General features: G+C 41.1%; 1 protein-coding gene across 12 annotated transcripts in view; it reads right to left on the bottom strand.

The window, feature by feature from the left end:
- Positions 1 to 781: 781 nt before the first annotated feature.
- AGPAT3 (1-acylglycerol-3-phosphate O-acyltransferase 3) overlaps positions 782 to 12,323 on the bottom strand; it is a 93,942-nt gene continuing 82,400 nt past the window's right edge. For all 12 annotated transcript variants that reach the window (XM_054813397.1, XM_054813387.1, XM_054813395.1 and 9 more), the window contains 5 exons: positions 11,026 to 11,179; positions 10,468 to 10,570; positions 6,983 to 7,058; positions 4,577 to 4,775; positions 782 to 3,868 (listed from right to left, as the gene is read on the bottom strand). In XM_054813397.1, the coding sequence (XP_054669372.1) occupies positions 3,780 to 3,868; positions 4,577 to 4,775; positions 6,983 to 7,058; positions 10,468 to 10,570; positions 11,026 to 11,179 (621 nt within the window). In that variant the 3' untranslated portion in view covers positions 782 to 3,779. The remainder of the gene's footprint in view (positions 3,869 to 4,576; positions 4,776 to 6,982; positions 7,059 to 10,467; positions 10,571 to 11,025; positions 11,180 to 12,323) is intronic.

Here is a 12,323-nt window from a genome sequence, read left to right as displayed (position 1 = left end):
TGGTTGAACCGGAAAGCTCCAAGTTCCGGCTGAGAGGTCATAACTGAACCATCAGCAGAAAATACAGGCAAGCAAATATACAGACATCAGTAGATGGAGACAAGTGGTATCACGTGGAAGTGAGCAGACACATTCACTTTTTCTGTGAATAGGCAATTACGACAAAGGTAGTAGTCATGTTCATTGGTCAGCATTTAAGTGTAGAGCCCTTCAAGATAATTTAAAGCAGAACAAAGGAACGTTGCCCATGCTCTCTGTGCCAGAAACGGGTACTGTGCTCAGTAACGCAAAGTCAATTGCAAGAGCACATTCAGCCCACAAGGAGCAACAGAGAACTGTAATCCCTACCGAGCCAAGACCTCTGGATACCAGATATCTAGTCCTTCTCCAGCATCAGCTTTTTGTGCCTTCCTAACTGAGAGACGCCACAACACCAGCAGTCTCTGAGGTCTCCCACCAGGTTCTTCGATGTAGGTCAACACAATGCTACCTTGGAACTGCAAATCCCACTTTGAGAGCGACATCATTGTTCTTCACAACGATGACAAGCGCTGCCAAGGCCAAGAGCATAGCATCTGTCCATATTAGTCTGAGAACCATTCATCTTTGGAGTCAATGCTGAACTCCATGGCAGTCAGCTTGCAAGTCCATACTGGAGAACGCGGTATTTAGTCTAAACAGTCAAGCAAGAAATGAAAATTTTGAACCGTGGAGAGAGAAAACGGTCCTATAGCTTTAAGTTTATTAAACCTAGCATGGTTGAAAAGCAAAAGACGAAAAACATGATATATTTTTGTTTATTATTGCTCTTAAAGGGCTTGGTAGTCAAATATACAAGCTATGTTCTATTAAACCAGAAGAAAATAAGATATAAAATCTATGCTCATTTTTCCAATCCAAGCCACCTGCTAATCTTCATTAGTGACATTAACTTCAGCTATTTCCAGTCATTTTAATTTATACATACTCTGTGTACGTGTGCACGCACGTGTGTATAAAAACCCCTATTTGAGGAGATAAAATTTAAAATGAAGAGATCTGTAGTGGTTTCGTACTGTTTTGTGCACTGCTGTGTATTTCAGTTTTCCCAATGGTTACTGATATGCCTGTTTAGAAGAGCAAAATTTAAGTAACTGATGATGTATTTATTGTATTTTCAAAAAGAAAGCATGACCGGTAAGTTATGATAAGAAAATATGAAATGTTGATTATTCTCCCCTTGATGTACATGCACTAATCCCATGATTCCTAATAGGGAGTTACATGCACTAAGAGGAGAAAGGATCCCGTAAAGAGAAAGGCTATTAATTCCCTTCTCCTTTTAGCATCTCCCCTCTTCTCAGCATTAAGAAGGGATTTATTTTGTGAAATTCTTGTCATGCCCATTAATATACTGCTCAAAATATAAGTATAAAACATAGTCAATGGTCAGCCTGCTTTGCAAGCCTCGCTCAACTAAGCCAGTACAATTTATATATACTCAATATCATCTTTAGGAAGCAAGTATACAGCATTTGTAACATCTTTCTAAGAAGCAAGAATTATATCCATTACTGAATTACTTAAGAAAAAAAAAAAAGAGAGAAAGAAAAGCCCACTGCTTTTAGTCCTCCGGTTAAAAAAACAGGGAAAAGTCAGAGAGTTGTCTTTATCAGCATTTGGAAGCCTAACCATATTTAAAGACAGAGTACAAAAACATCCAGCAAGGAAAATCAGAGTCATGGCTAGGTTCTCTTCTCCTCAATTCCCAAAGCATATTCCAAATTTCACTAACATTAACAACAGTTTTGCATCCCCTATCTTAGGGAAGATTTATTGAGGGAACAAAGATGACATACTAATGCTGGGGCTACGGGTACAAATGATTCAGTGAGGATGAATCTAACAGGAGACAGACAACGTAGGTCATCCTTCAAATCCTCTTCTTGAAAAGACCACAGATAAAAATCAAGTGCATGACAGAACAGTGATTAATGACCCCAAGTAAAACATTTTTCAAAGTTACAAAATTGCTCTTCCAGTGTCTGAAAACAGAAAAACTTGTGGGAGGTTACATTCCAACAATTAGAGTAAATACTAAAAGAAGGTAAATTATTACTTTCTTATCTTGGTTCCTAGAACAAAGATGGAAATAACAACCAGTGCTTTGATAAGATCTGCCCTTTACAAAAGTGAGATAAATATTCTAGTGGCAGCTGGGTTAAAAATACAGACCCTGAGGGTCAGCTTCTGCCCTCAGCTGTAGATCTGCAACCCATTTTACCAACTTCTGAGTGTAACCAAATGCAGACTGTGGCCTTCAGGCTTGAGCATACAGGTAGTTCCCATGTGTTTGCAAATAATTCTCCAGCTATGCATACAGCAGCAATCTACAAAAACCTCAGAATGTGCATTTGTAAAAAAAGAAAAAAAGAAGGTAAGGGGAAAAAAAATTGAGACAGGTACAGCCATGATTCTGATCTCTAATTTTCAGTGGAAAAAAAACAAAAAACAAAAAACCAAAACCCAAAGGTCAACAAGCAAAACTAAAGATATTAAAAATCCCTGAAGAGACCTCATACTCTTTCTAATGCTTAACAGCACAGCTCACCTTGCAATACACTTCACATTAACACCTAAAGCATGACCAAGTAGAAAGTGCAGCACACCCTATTCATTACAGCACACAGGGTAAGATCCTGGCCCCATCTGAATCAATGTCAAAACTCTCATTAGAAGTTCAAGAGATGCCAGTATCAGAGCTCTCCTTTTCAAATTCTTGTAAAAGATGACATTTTGAAAGCTATTGTGCTGGCTTCTGCTGCTGCCTCGCAGTTTACTGAGAGAGGTTGGCTTAACTGGACTCTGGTGATGAAAGACGTGAACAGAAATAAAAGGAGAAAACATCAGGACAATTGAATAGATTTCCTTCTTTGCACAACTCCAAATCCCACAGTTGGCATTAATTCAGAAAACAAACCAAGCCCAACCAGATTCAAGATTATCATACCTGTATGATGTGAAACAGGGCAAACAACACTCAAGACTGAAGTAATAGTTTTAAATTAAACAGCCTTGAGCAGTTAGGAGGAGATATGATGAGAATTTTATACTGTTTTAATACTAGTGGATCTGTTTATGGTGTGTGCTGATCAATAACGCACTGCTTCCATCCATCCTCTCGCATTACAGAAGTTTTAAGACATTGCCTGAAAACAAGAAGTATCAGTGTAACATACAAATAGGATTTCATCTGTAGCCATGATAGCACAGCCTTTCCAAAATGACTTTAACCCAATGAACATCTGTCAATTAATTTAAGAAGGGTTGTTTTTTTTCCTGGCTCATTAATAAAAAAAGTTGGAAATCAACAAACATTACGTTGGCTTTAGCAAGAGGAAACATTCAATGGCTCCTGTTATAAAAGTGAGTGTAGTGCTCTTGACAGAAACCAGTGTATTCAGTCATCTGAAGATGCGTGTGGCCATGGCCAATGCCCTCTTTTCTCCCCCCAACCCCAAGTCCCCTGACAAAGCAAGAAAAATGAGTTTCTTCTTCCACCCCACCCCACCCTAGATTTTCTCCCATAGTTTGACTACAGTCATCCTTAAACAGGCAGAAAGTTGATGCGTTCTCTTCAGCTGATGCCTCCAACTTCTTCATTCTTGGCTCAAGTATTATTCATTAATTAGTCATCAGTTATTAAGAAAAAGATAGTTTCTAAGTGTTTGTTGTTGTTTTTTAACTGAAGTTAATCGGATACCATAGTCTGGTTATATGTGCTGAACTGCAGCTGTGAGTTATTCCTTTTTCTTGAATTCTTGGTTGCCGTAGCTGGAGCCTTTTTCTATTTCAGTTACTCCTATCAGTCTACGAACTCCAAAGGAAGCTTTAAAATATAACAGAGAAATGGGAGACATATTAAAACCAGCTCAAGGATTAAGAAGTTACATGTAAAACACACAAGCAGAACCAACATAAGTTAATCAAATCCCGAAGACAGTAGTGACTACAGACCAACAGTGCACTGTATGAGGCTACGCATGGATTGCGGGTCAGATGTCACTAAAAGAGGAGGACAATCTAGATTTAAAAATATAATTAATGCCTCTATGTTGATTAACAGGATAGGTGGTATGCACACTGAATCATATATCCCCCACACCCATTTATTTTGGGGGGGGTGGTTGTTTATTTTTTTTTTGTTTGGGGGGTGGATTAGGTTTTGCATTTGTTTCGTTTATGGTGGGGTTTGGGGGTTTTTTGTTTGGGGTTTTTGTTGTGGTTGGTTTTTTTGTTTTTCCTTTTTTTTTTTTTTAATTCACAGACAAGTTATACAATAAAAGTATTTTCTCCTTCAGGCGCCATAACAATGGACTACAAGAGTCACTCACTATTGATTGCTATAAATATTGCCTAAGATATAAAGGCAAGCCTGCCTGGATTAAAGCTTTTGAAATAATAAAAATGCTATACAATACAAAGACTACAGAGTGAGCTCCAACTACTCTTCTGCAAGCCCCATTCACATTAATTAATACACAGAACTTATTGGAGGTAACAGATCCTGTTACACGTCACTTTCTGCTTTTATTACCTGCTCCAACAAGTCCCAGGAATGCAAGGATAAGGAGAGGTGATCCACTTGCAAAAACTCCAAAGCCAAATGTGAAAAGAGGAGAGAGAAGAACTGTGGCCCAAAAAAGAAAGTTTAGGAGAGTCCATGGTCTCCTAGGTGGTTTAAACTGCTGGCCAGGAAATATGCCTTCCTGATTATACATCTCTTGCAAAGCATCCTGGGAGAAAGAGAAGATAGAAGAAAACATGTTCATAATGTTGGCACCGAGCAATCCAAGGCTAATCAACTCCAGGACAATGTCAATGATGGTATCTGTGGTAAATACCCATCAAGAGTACACAGCTTCCATTTCCATCTGCTGTCATTTATTCGGGCATTTCTGTTGACCACCGAGGGTACCTTTGAAGGCAATCTTGGCCACCATCAGAAACTGAAACCATACCAGCCTCTCCACTACCAAAAACCTTCATCTCTTCTCTTAATTGCTTCAGAATTTAGGGCAGCATCAGGCCAGGGACCAATTCGGACACTACCTGCCTCTTTGCTTGATGCTTTTTCTTCCTGTTTTTACTTCCGGAAAGGTCAACATGATTTAGCAAAGCACAGCAGAAAAATGCTGTGCATACAGCCAGAAGAGGAAAGCAAAGCACAAGCTAACCAGCAGAGGCAGCACTGTGCCAGCCATAACCCCAAGACTTCAACAGAGCCGTTGCGTCCTGAGCTGAGCCTGCAGAAAGATGCAATCATGAAACACATCACTCAAAGGAGCAACATGTCCACAGTTTTCCCTCAGTTTGGAAGAATGTTCTGTAAGCTTTCCAAGCCATTACCAAGGATGGTTCAAGTTTGGCTATTTCTTATTTTTCTCCACTTAGGCTGTTTTTCTTTTAGCTTCCCTTATACAGGGTTGAGAAGCACAAGGCATTCCTTGCCAATAACACAGCCTTTTGAGGACGTACCCTCTGTGCGGGAAGAGCACTTTAAGGATTCCAGTTACAACATATTGCTACTACCGTAAGATCAATACATACAATACCCACGTATCTAAGTAATACCTCCCCAGCAACACCTCACACCAAAGTTGAAAAGAGGTACAGCCAACACCAGCAAGGAACACCAAGCCCTCCATCTGCAAGCAAAGCAGAGCATTCTGCCCAAGGAATGGCACCAAGTGGAGTGAATTCTCTGTGTTCCATCTCCTTAGCTCTTGCATTTAATGTTTAACAGAGCAGGAGCAAAGCAGACAAAGACCACCCCTGTAACATACACCTTAACATCTGCTCCTCCAGCCAGGCAATCTCAAGGAATTCTTGCATCTAAGAGCCTCTTCACAAGGGAATTACATGATGGCATGTCCCGGATAGCAAGGATTCAAGTATCCCAAATTTTTTATTATTTTTTTTTTAGGCTCTCTAATCCCATATTACACTGACTGACTCACAAGCTAGTTTCATACACCTGCTAATGGGAGGTGGGGGGAGAAGATGATGATAGCTACTTGCTCTTTGTAAGATAACTTCTCTCCCCTTAATTGAATTAGAGCTTAGGTATTCAAACAAATTGGGTTAAAATGAACAAAATGAAACTTAGAACAATTTGCTGCCTACCTACCAACAAAGGGTAAGCTTGGAAATGCTGCAGCACAGATCATCATAGCAGAAGAAAGCCCAAGATAGTTAAAAGTTTCTGCACTCTTCTGTTTTCCCACAAAGCAACACAAAAATCAAGATACACATTTCAAGTTCAACAATCCACCAATTAGGGCTGGGCAACATTAATTACAGTTCTCTCCTCCTCCCCACAGAACTGTTAAATCTGTGGTGAAGAAATTAACCATCTAAGGTAAAAAAAGCAAATGCATGAGGAAGAGCTTTGAGCCATTTGAAGGCATGCTGGTCATGTGCTACATCAGTCCCTGACAGCAAATCCCAGCGACTGGCTGTACCGTGTCACACACCACTGCAGAGGTATTACCAGGGGGCAGAAGGAAAGTGACAGTGGAAGAGACATGAAAGCAGAAGACAATTGCAGCTAAGAGCCGGTACCAGCTGTCCCTGACATACACTTATCACTCTTCTTGAGTGCCTAAAAACACCCACAGGAAAAATGGAGCTTTTAGAAATGTATGACAGAGACCCAAGAGCTGAAGAATATAAAAAGACGACGGATTGCTATTAGTCTTCTGCGACTCAGGCATATCTCTGAATCCCATTGTGCTTCCCAGCAATTTGAGACCTACTCACTATCTGCGGCCAAGGGGTTCTTCTGTACCGCTCCTTCCAGCAGTTTGAGAGACGGCTGCCAAATCATACATAATATTTCCATCTCTTCTCTCCATCCAATGGAAGAGTGTGCATTACTCAGTGCCTTAATACACTACTACCCCTGTGAAAGTCCCAAAAGAGAGAAAGCAAAGCTGTTTACCTTTTCCTGGTAAAGCTTGTGAAGCCAGTTTGCAGCTTCCTTTTCATCTTGAGGGATATCTTCCAGAGGAAATCTCCTAGTTTAGTAGAGATTTAACAAAAAAAAAAAAAAAAAAAAAAAAAGATTAAGGAACAATCCAGGAATTTGACTTTAGACTTCTACTAGAGAAGGTCTTCCATTCAATGAAGAGTGTAAGCTACAAGTAATATTGTCACTGACGGCAGAGGTCTTAAATGCAGATAAGAACTGGGACTTAAATAACACCTGATTCTCCACTTAAAACTCAGATTCCTAAGACAAAAGAAACCGTACAAGCTCCTAGCAATTTCAGAGCACATTAGTAAAACAAGCATTTCCCATTCCAACACTGTTCTTCCTTCACTGGAACCACCACTGGCTGATTCCCAGTGAGCTCAGACTGAGGCAGCCGGAGCTGGGAAAAGACAAGCAAGTGGCAAACCCTAGGATAATTGCCCGTTACATTTTGTTAGTGAAAACCCCATTTTGGAAGGAATGGAAGGGGTGCTTAGAAATTCACTTCATGCCAACTCTAAGGAAAACATCTTCTTTTCAATGGTGCCCAGCGACAGGACAAAGGGCAATGGGCACAAACTGGAACACAGGAAGTTCCATCTCAATATGAGGAAAAACTTCTTCACTGTGAGGGTGACCGAGCACTGGAACAGGCTGCCCAGAGAGGTTGTGGAGTCTCCTTCTCTGGAGATATTCAAAATCTGCCTGGACGTGATCCTGTGCAACCTGCTCTAGGAGATCCTGCTTTAGCAAGGGGGTTGGACTAGATGATCTCCAGAGATCCCTTCCAAACCCTACCATTCTGTAATTCTACAGCAACTGCACTTCTCTCTCCTTGCCCCTCCAGCCCTACAGATTGAGGCGTGCCGTTCTGGGTGCATACAAAAATTATGCCCCCCTCCAGGTACTGACCTGACCTGTCCGAGAACAGGCACTTTTTAAGAGCCTCTTTCTAGTGATGAAAAGCCAACCATTTTCCTGCATTTCTTTTATTTTCCAAGATAGGCCACTAGCACGCTCACAAATGTGTCGTCTCCTTTCTCACTGGCACACATCTCAGTCCTGGATTAATTCCGAAAGAAGTTGCTCGGTTTGTAGAGGGCAGGCACACACCTTACTCTGAGCTTGAACATATTTTGGCAACACTTGGACTGTATCAGGGCCCTCTTACAGCAGGGCAGTAAGAACAGAAGGGTGACCTCTAGGAGGGCTCTGGACACAGTGATCCCAGATACAACTTACTTGCTGCTGTTCAACCAAGGAATGTATTTCTGCAGTACGAACTAAAGCCTTCGAGTCCACAGCAGCAGAGGGAAGATTAATACACTTCTAATAATTTCTGCATGTCATAAACGAATTCAACACCAGATTTTACAGATTTACTTTCATTAGCTCTAACAGGAGGAGCTGCTCAATTAATGTAAATAATGCTCAATAAAAGCTCAGTGAAAGTCATTTCCTGAAAGCTCTCTGGTAAAGTTGTTGCCACATTGCTATCACCACTAGAGGGTACTCACAGCAATAACATTTGGTCATTTAGCTGATTATTTTCTCTGGAGCCAGTCAGGAGAAAGACTGTATCCTCTGTAGAAAGCTAAGCTTCTTACCTCTGCACAGGTAACTGCATACACATATACCAAGAACAAGAGCTTACATGCTTCCTTTCTCTGAGCTAAGCTAAGTCCACTGGCACATTAAGGACAAGTTCAATTTTCAGCAAAAAAGCTGTAGTTTCTTTATTCTCACAGCTTCCTCTCAAAAAAGAAAAAGCTTCAAGTGTAGAAAAGCATCTTGAGAATGTTGATTCAGTCCACAAACATATTTGAAATCAAAATTGTCTGAACACAGTCATTGTACCTTTAATAGGGTACAATTAGTAATTTTACCCGGCAATATCAACCTCAGCAGAATTTTATGAACCCAACCCTCTTCTAACAACTATTGAAAACTACATATCTCTTCTTTCCTCCCACTACCTCACCAATAAATATAACCAACTTGCATCTCCATTAGCAAGCCATAGGATAGTTAACTGAATGCAGCCATTATTCAATGTATAAATTGCAGAGATGTACATCCATGCATGTGTACCCCAGATCTAGGTAGACACGTTGCATGCATCTGCCATCGGTATGGAATTACAGGTGGCAATCGCCTGACCAGCTGTTGTGCTAGCTGGTAAGTTGTCCACTCACTTTCCTCAGCAGGAATATATCTGGCAAGCGTAAACAGTCGAAATGAAACCCCTCGCGAATGAGTGACCCCATCTCTCTCCCCATCACCTCCGCAGCCTTCTTGCCAACTGAAAGACTGAAATGTTGGGGTAGTTGCAGTATATGAGAACAGAACTGGGACATGTGTCCTTCCCGTTCCCATTAGGGCTGCAGCACTCTGCGTCCGCTGGGATAGCCTTTTCTCCACAGAACTGTTGCTGCTATACCTCGACACAACGGATAATCAGTGTCACTCCCTACAAAGTCTTTCACCCTTGGAGGCTCTAGCAAGACACACCTGTCCTGTAGAAGGACAACATATAGAGCCAGTGCCACACATCTGCAATGCACAGACCCATGGCCAGAGGGGAAAGGTGTGGGGGAGAAGTAGCAAGGCAGGTTTTTTTTTTTCCTTTTTTCTTTTAATAACCAAGCATTAACCTCATCACCAGAATATAGCAATATTTTCCAAAGTGTGGGTGAAGTCCCCAGAGAAGCAGATGTGAACTGTCAAAAGAACAACCAGGTTGTTTGTCAGGTACAAACATAAAAGGGAAAAGAAGAAATTCAACAGCAAAGAGTTGGTAGTTTTTATGATCACAAGGAAGCTTTAGAGCAGAAGGCAACAGGGAGAAAGCACAAAGAGAAAGCATGCATGTATGCACGAGTTAGGTGTAAGCAGTTACTCTTTCAGGCAAAAAAGTAATGAGTAATATACCACCTCATTCATATGATGTCTGAATTTCAGCATTATTTAACTTCTAATCTGCTAATCAAACCATGTGAGAGAAGGAGAGAAACCAGCACAGTAAGGAGCTTTACTTCATTTACTGCAAGAGACTGCTCATGTTGGACAGGCTATTTATACTACGCATTTGCTCACAGGGGGCTAGGAAGGGGCAGAACAGTCAGTTTTCTGTTCCCACAGAGAAAGGAAAAATGTGGACTAGTGCCCTCACCACACAAAAGTTGGGGAATCCCTGTAACGACCATGTCGTCATACCCAGGCTTAAAAAGTCTGCCCAGTGCTCTCTGACTTGCTGGGTGATATCATGGGATCTCACACATTAAAGTAAACTAAAGCAAAGGGAAAATGGGGAGGTCTTTGTAGCCTGCAGAGAAGTTCTAAGGACAAGGAAAAAAGGACTACAGCAAAGGACGTTACCCTGTAAAATCTGAATACACTGCAACATGCCAAAGCATGCATCTTAGGGCTCACCTCCATCATTATATGCTCACCTTACACACATATCTGCTTCATATTTCTTTCCATAAAGAATTCCTAATAAAGACGGGTTCTTGTTTCCTCTGAAATTTAGTGTTACATCATACACTGCTGAAACTGTTACAGAAAAGAAAATATGGCTGTTATATCAGCAATTCTAGCAACCACGTTGCTGACATCTTTGCGTTAGACAGCAACAGGGCCTTGTGCAAGCCTTGCATTAATGATGTCAGACAGCAGAGTCCTTCGGTACTTTGTGTTTACATGTTGTACTTATCTGTATCAGCCGCCTGACAATCCCATCTACATAGCATGTGTGTTATCAAAACACAAGACAAGTTGATGAACTAAGCAACAATGACATACATGAAAGGTTTATTATTTTTTAAGACTGGTGCCTGAGAGTTTTGTGGCACAAATTAACAGCTGACACGCTGAATGCTTATTACTGCCAACTCACTAATCGTAATGGATGTAATGAACAACAAAGTCTACTACACTGTGCTACACAGAGTATATACCAAACAGCACATTACAATCAATGCAAAGAACAAGTAGCAGCTTGCCAGTACCTGTTCCCCTGAGACACTGGACAGCAGTGGTGAAACCTTTGGTTCTGGGCAACAGGTGGTATTTCAGTTTGGGCAACCCCTTGGATTCAGCTACCTCCATACTGATCCGATGCTTGGTCTCTGTAAAACGAGTTCCTTCACAGTACAGGAGAAACTAGTACAATGAGACAAGAGGCAAAAACAAGGGCGTCTTGAGATCAAAAGAAACCACGCAGAATACTGAAAATTTGTGTAAGATAAACATATACCATGCATGCGCACACACTTCAATTGTCTCATTTGATCATCAAGTAATAGGCATAAGCACCACCTCACAACTCGTTTATGATTATATTTAATTTTAACAACACTGGTACCAAATTTAAGGCGACAAAAAGCCTAAATGGTTATACCTGAAACATTTACTTAAAAAAAGAAAAATCCCTGAAGATTTTGGCTGGCTGGTGATGGACTAATCCACAAGTCAGAAAAAGCAAACCAAATATCAGTACACGACCACTGTAGGAAAAAACAGATTAATCACTAGCTACCTCATTCAAAATTTGCACTGTACAACCAGAATTACTCATCCGAAGAAGGACTTGTTTGTCTGAAAGCTTTTCTGATTTTTTTTTTTTTCATTTGTATCAGTTGGGTTCATAAAAAATGGTGCCTTTCCCTAAAACCTTTACCTTGCTTATCTTGTAAGGCACCAATCTAATAGTTACTTAGGATACCACAGTCAAAGACTTAAATCCTCCCATACTGACTTCAAGCAGCACAAAACATCAAACTGTCCTTCTCCAGCCTCTGTCTTGCCTCTGCTCTAGTTGAGATGGAGACCAGAAGCAATGCAAAGCCAAGAACAGACAAACAAAGCCCTTCTGAAGGCCCTAGGGTGAATTTCGATTTATCCCTGGCCTTTTTGAAAGGTGGACATCATTCCCATTGTGCCAATGGAAAACATTGCTGCATTCAAACACACAAACCTCTGCACCCCTAGCAAGCAGTGGAGGGGGAGAAGGGCAGATTGCTACTACGCTCTCACAGCAGTATCATGCAACGCCGTAACATTGCAATTCAAAAGAAAGACTTGGTGAACGCATCGCTATGCATCTGCTATTTGTCAGTACTGTGGTTGCATTACATTTTCTCCGTAATGTATCCACCTACTGTGTACCACAACAGGCCAGTTAAATGAATGTTAAAACCGCAAAGCCATAGACACGAGAGTTAGACCTGCCAGTGTGCAGTGAGAGAACAGGAGCTGGTCCTGCCATCTTCATTTGGCCCATCAGGACACGTTCGTTATGAAAATT

This window comes from Grus americana, chromosome 1, assembly GCF_028858705.1.
Source record: "Grus americana isolate bGruAme1 chromosome 1, bGruAme1.mat, whole genome shotgun sequence".
Lineage (NCBI taxonomy): Eukaryota > Metazoa > Chordata > Aves > Gruiformes > Gruidae > Grus > Grus americana.
The sequence above is the reverse complement of the archived record's forward strand: the minus strand, read 5'-3'. Positions and strand labels throughout refer to the sequence as shown.